The 6,059-nt window shown below is 42.0% G+C and overlaps 1 protein-coding gene across 1 annotated transcript in view; it reads left to right on the forward strand.

Annotated features, from left to right (window-relative positions):
• The window catches only part of aldh1a2 (aldehyde dehydrogenase 1 family, member A2), a 22,758-nt gene extending 17,265 nt beyond the window's left edge, over positions 1–5,493 (forward strand). Inside the window, exons 9-13 of the mRNA XM_083891040.1 lie at positions 1,652–1,836; positions 2,058–2,222; positions 2,365–2,522; positions 4,849–4,923; positions 5,140–5,493. Of these exons, the coding sequence (XP_083747166.1) occupies positions 1,652–1,836; positions 2,058–2,222; positions 2,365–2,522; positions 4,849–4,923; positions 5,140–5,212 (656 nt within the window). The 3' untranslated portion in view covers positions 5,213–5,493. The remainder of the gene's footprint in view (positions 1–1,651; positions 1,837–2,057; positions 2,223–2,364; positions 2,523–4,848; positions 4,924–5,139) is intronic.
• The last annotated feature ends 566 nt before the right edge of the window (positions 5,494–6,059 follow it).

Below are 6,059 nucleotides of genomic sequence, written 5' to 3' on the forward strand. Positions count from 1 at the left end.
TAGTGTGTGTCCACTTCTCTTTGATATGCACACACAACTATTTCTATACTGAAATATAGTGTTATTATTATTCATGAACACAGTCTTACTGATGATGCTAAGCTGCCAAACAGCTGCTCCGACCACCACCATCATTTATACACACAAATTCATGCATTGTATGTTTTTGCGAACTGTGGGAGGAGGAAGCCGGAGAACCTGAAGAAAACCCACACACACATGGGGAGAACATGCAAACTCCATGCAGAAAAGCCCTTGTTTCAACCGGGGCTCAAACTGGGGAACCTGGGTCTTCTTGCTGTAAGGCAGGTTCGACTCTTGGACTGAGAATCTCGCTGTGAAAACTATGCACGGCTCATCAAGCTCAGGGTGCTGAGGCTTTCAAATGCTTTCAGCAGCCGTGAGAGGAGCTCAGGATCAGGCTCAGGCTCAGGATCCTTCAGGCCTGTAAATCAGGAGAATGGACCCTGACTCGGGTGCTTCAGCCGAGACCCATAAATCAGCAGCAGGGTCCTGTCTCTCATGTGTCTGCAGGAAAAGCCTTGAAATAGATTCCATCAACCGATGTTTACGAAACTATTTAAAGGGGACCCACTTTTTTTTAAAGATGACAAACGAGTGCACTCCAGTTCACGGTATAAATCAGAACAAGAGCAAATGTATGTACAATTTAACGTTTACTGCCGTTGCTTTAACACGTGTTATTATTTTATATCATTTGAAAATACGTAAAGCAGAGATTTACGTATCACGGCTTAATTTTTATGTTCTTTAAAACATTTTCACATAAATCTCAAGTAAAAAAGGCTGAAAAAAACCCTGAAAAATGCAACTCATCTGTGGGCACCTGGACTCTGGGAACCACTCAACTTTGGTTATATATATATATATATATATATATATATACATATATATATATATATATATATATATGTATATATATATGTCTTTTTATATATACTTGTAAATTATTTAATTTTAAAGAAAAGCACTTTAAAAAATGGTCAGTTGTTTTCAGTGGTGTTTTAATCTTGGTGTTGATGAATAGAACTGTGTTGTTTTCCTTCCTCTCAGTGGATATAATATCATATAATATCATATAATGTCATATCATATCATATCATATCATATGATATGATATGATATTATATGAAATTATATAATATACTATAATATAATATAGTATAATATAATATCATATATTATATTATATCATATCATATTATAATATAATGTTTTATACCTCAGCCCTTGTAGAAGAACCCTTTTGGAACCCTTATTTCTAAGAGTGAAATTAATGGTAATCTTAAGTGTTACCAATAATATAAATATATGAAAAAAGACATGTTTTTCACAATGTTTTTGGGGTTTTCTCTGTGTCTGAGAAATTCTCCTAAAAGCTTTTCCAAAACAGTGGATATAATATCATATCCTATTATATCATATCATATCATATCATATCATATCATATCATATCATATCATGTCATATCTTATCATATCATATCATATTATAATATAATGTAAATGTGTTGTTTTCCTTCCTCTCAGTGGATATAATATCATATCATATCATATCATATCATATCATATCATATCTTATCATATCATATCATAATATGATGTAAATGTGTTGTTTTCCTTCCTCTCAGTGGAGTTAGCAGTAGAACAGGCTCATCAGGGAGTGTTCTTCAACGCAGGCCAGTGCTGCACAGCAGGTTCTCGCATCTTTGTGGAGGAACCCATTTACGAGGAGTTTGTCCGCAGAAGTGTGGAGAGAGCAAAGAGGAGGACGGTCGGGAGTCCTTTTGACCCAACCACTGAGCAAGGTCCACAGGTGAGGAGGAGGAGGAGGAGGAGGAGGAGGAGGAGGAGGAGGAGCTGCTCTGTTTTCTCTCTGTCAGTTTATCTTTTTCCCTCTGCCTGGAGTTTTCATGTTTAATGGTTTTCTGTCTTCCTCCTCCTCCTCCTCCTCCTCCTCTTCCTCCTCCTCTTCCTCCCCCTCCTCCTCCTCCTCCTCCTCCTCTTCCTCCTCTTCCTCCTCCTCCTCCTCCACAGATCAGTCGAGAGCACCAGAATCGCGTGCTGGACTTTATCCAGAGTGGCATCAGTGAAGGAGCCACGCTGGAGTGCGGTGGAAAAGCTCTGGGCTCCAAAGGTTTCTTCATCGAGCCGACGGTGTTTTCTAACGTGAGGGACGACATGCGCATCGCTAGAGAGGAGGTACATGTACACAAGAGATGTTTTATTCAATGTTTCGTCTGATCAGCAGAAGATTCAGTTATTTTAATATTAAATATATGCAATAATCTGAAGTGTTGGATTATTAGAGTTAAAAGTCTGTCTGTTGTTAATCTCTGTTTAGATCTTTGGACCCGTGCAGCAGATCATGAAGTTCAAAACTCTGGAGGAAGTGATAGAACGAGCCAACGACTCAGATTATGGTTTGGTCGGAGCTGTGTTCACCAATGACATCAACAAAGCTATGAGCATCTCCACCAGCCTGCAAGTGGGAACCGTCTGGTAAGAGAACACTGAGAACACAGAGAACACAGAACACAGAGAACACAGAACACTGAGAACACACAGAGAACACAGAACACAGAGAACACAGAGAACACAGAACACACAGAACACAGACACAGAACACAGAGAACACAGAGAACACTGAGAACACTGAGAACACAGAGAACACTGAGAGCACTGAGAACACAGAGTACACGGACACAGAGAACACAGAACACACAGAGAACACAGAACACAGAGAACACAGAACACTGAGAACACACAGAGAACACAGAACACAGAGAACACAGAGAACACAGAACACACAGAACACAGACAGAGAACACAGAGAACACTGAGAACACTGAGAACACTGAGAACACAGAGAACACTGAGAGCACTGAGAACACAGAGTACACGGACACAGAGAACACAGAGAACACAGACACAGAGAACACAGAGAACACAGAGAACACTGAGAACACAGAGAACACAGAACAGAGAACACAGAGAACACAGAGAACACTGAGAACACTGAGAACACTGAGAACACAGAACAGAGAACACAGAACACAGACACAGAGAACACAGAGAACACAGAGAACACTGAGAACACTGAGAACACAGAACAGAGAACACAGAACACAGAACAGAGAACACAGAGAACACAGAGAACACTGAGAACACTGAGAACACAGAACAGAGAACACAGAACACAGACACAGAGAACACAGAGAACACAGAGAACACAGAGAACACTGAGAACACTGAGAACACAGAACAGAGAACACAGAACACAGACACAGAGAACACAGAGAACACAGAACACAGACACAGACACAGAGAACACAGAGAACACAGAGAACACAGAGAACACAGAGAACACAGAGAACACAGAGAACACAAACCATAAACGTTCCGCTCAGTTATCATAACATAACCCACAAAGAAATGTTTTCCTTCCTTTTTTCTCTCTGAGCTCAGACGTTGTAATAAATAACAGTGAAATGTTCTCTAACACAAAAACACTGTAAACGTAAACCGACACCACAATTTAGTAATTTGTATAAATGAAACGGTCATAAAATGTTACTTCTTGATTTCAGCAGAAATAGTTTTGTTTCTAACGTAATCACCTGCAGATGTTTCACGCTCGGAGTTTAGTGAACGTTCAACATCTGCCAAGAAAATCCTCACAACGTGTCGTAGTCGAGTCGAGTTCCTCTGAGAACTGAGGGAACATTTTACGTTTGCATTTTTATTTATGAGTTTGTGTTTTAACTCATGTGCACAAAATGTTGTGAATAAGTTACCTGTTTGAAATGATGTAATATTATGTTCACACTTTAGATTAAACAACACATATTCACTAATTACTTACTAATATGCATAAGTAGCATACGAGCCCTTTATTAGTCATCATTAAGTACATATTAACATCTTATTCTACATAATCTTATTCTACCTCTATTTCCTACATAAAGTGTTAATACGTGCTTAATATTTACTGATAAAGGACTAGTATGCGACTTATATGCATGTTAGTGAGCACCTACACACTGTGAAATAAAAGTGCTAAGTAGAACCATATAAGGTTCTTCGGCTTGTCCTCATAGGAGAACCCTTTTTGGCTCCAGGTAGAACCTTTTTATAAGAGTTCCACCTGGAACCCTTTTAAAACCCTTTATTCAGAAAAGGGCTTTTAAAGGGTTCTCTGGATCAAAATGGTTCTTATTGGAACCATTAGTGTTACCAAGAACCCTTGAAAAACCCTTTCTTCGGGAAAAGGGTTTTTCAGAATTAAATGGTTCCAGGTAGAACCTCAGCCCTTGTAGAAGAACACTTTTGAAACCTTATTTCTAAGAGTGTAGTTAATGGTGAATAATATTCACTTTAGATTTAGATGGTAACACTTAAGATTAGGGAACACATAATCTAAAGTGTTACCATCTAAATCTAAAGTAATAATAATAATAATATATATATAATATATATATATGAAAAAAGACATAGAATGTTTTTGGGGTTTAGAGTTTTCTTTGTCTGAGAAATTCTCCTAAAAGCTTTTCCAAAACAAACGTTAGGCCTTAAGTCATTGAATGTTTCATTCTCTGGAACCTCATTTTTCAGATTTAAATTAAATTGTCTCTATATTTAAAGCTCTGACATTTGTTTGATTCCATTCATTTTCCCACTCTTTTAGATTCTGTCTCTTATAACATTAATAACATTAAAGATAACAGTGTATTTTAGCTCAGTTTGCTTTGATTTTATTATAGTTTTACTACAACAAACCCTGTGAGTCAAATACATGTGAGTGATCAATGTTTTGTGTATTTCTCAGGATAAACTGCTTCAACGCTCTGAGCACACAGTGTCCATTTGGAGGATATAAAATGTCTGGCAATGGTCGTGAATTGTGAGTATGACTTGGAAAACGTCCCAACTCCAAATATACACAAATTAAACACAGCGTTGCTAATACTGGCTCAGTGTTTGGAAAAATCCCACCTTTCCAAAATTGCTTAACAGAACATAAATCTTTGAGGAGGATATTGCGTTATTTCTGCGTCCACAGCATATTTCAGACCTTCTGTCACTGAACGAGCTGCTGTTTCCTGTCGTCTGCTTTCAGGGGAGACTGTGGTTTGAAGGAGTATTCAGAAGTGAAGACCATCACAATGAAACTAGTCGCTAAGAACTCTTAAAGAAGCCACGAGGAGCGTCTTCATCATCACTGACCTGACCTTCATCAACCATCAAGACTAGTTATCGCCATGGTAACTACAGGCGGTGACCACCTGCTGCCCTCGTCATCCTGAGATCAGCTTCTCCGTGGACAGTCCTCTGGTCCTCCAGTCCTCCGGTCCTCCAGTCCTCTGGTCCTCCGGTCCTCTGGTCCTCCGGTCCTCTGGTCCTCCAGTCCTCCGGTCCTCCAGTCCTCCGGTCCTCCGGTCCTCTGGTCCTCCAGTCCTCCGGTCCTCCAGTCCTCCAGTCCTCCGGTCCTCCGGTCCTCTGGTCCTCCAGTCCTCCGGTCCTCCAGTCCTCCGGTCCTCCGGTCCTCCGGTCCTCCGGTCCTCCAGTCCTCTGGTCCTCCAGTCCTCCGGTCCTCCGGTCCTCCGGTCCTCCGGTCCTCCGGTCCTCCGGTCCTCCAGTCCTCTGGTCCTCCAGTCCTCCGGTCCTCCAGTCCTCTGGTCCTCCAGTCCTCTGGTCCTCCAGTCCTCCGGTCCTCCAGTCCTCCGGTCCTCCAGTCCTCTGGTCCTCCAGTCCTCCAGTCCTCCGGTCCTCCGGTCCTCCAGTCCTCCAGTCCTCCGGTCCTCCAGTCCTCCGATCCTCCAGTCCTCCAGTCCTCCGGTCCTCCGGTCCTCCGGTCCTCTGGTCCTCCGGTCCTCTGGTCCTCCGGTCCTCTGGTCCTCCAGTCCTCCAGTCCTCCGGTCCTCCGGTCCTCCAGTCCTCTGGTCCTCCAGTCCTCCGGTCCTCCAGTCCTCTGGTCCTCCAGTCCTCCAGTCCTCCGGTCCTCCAGTCCTCTGGTCCTCCAGTCCTCCGGTCCTCCAG

This window comes from Microchirus variegatus (genome assembly GCF_963457635.1).
Source record: "Microchirus variegatus genome assembly, chromosome: 6".
NCBI lineage: Eukaryota > Metazoa > Chordata > Actinopteri > Pleuronectiformes > Soleidae > Microchirus > Microchirus variegatus.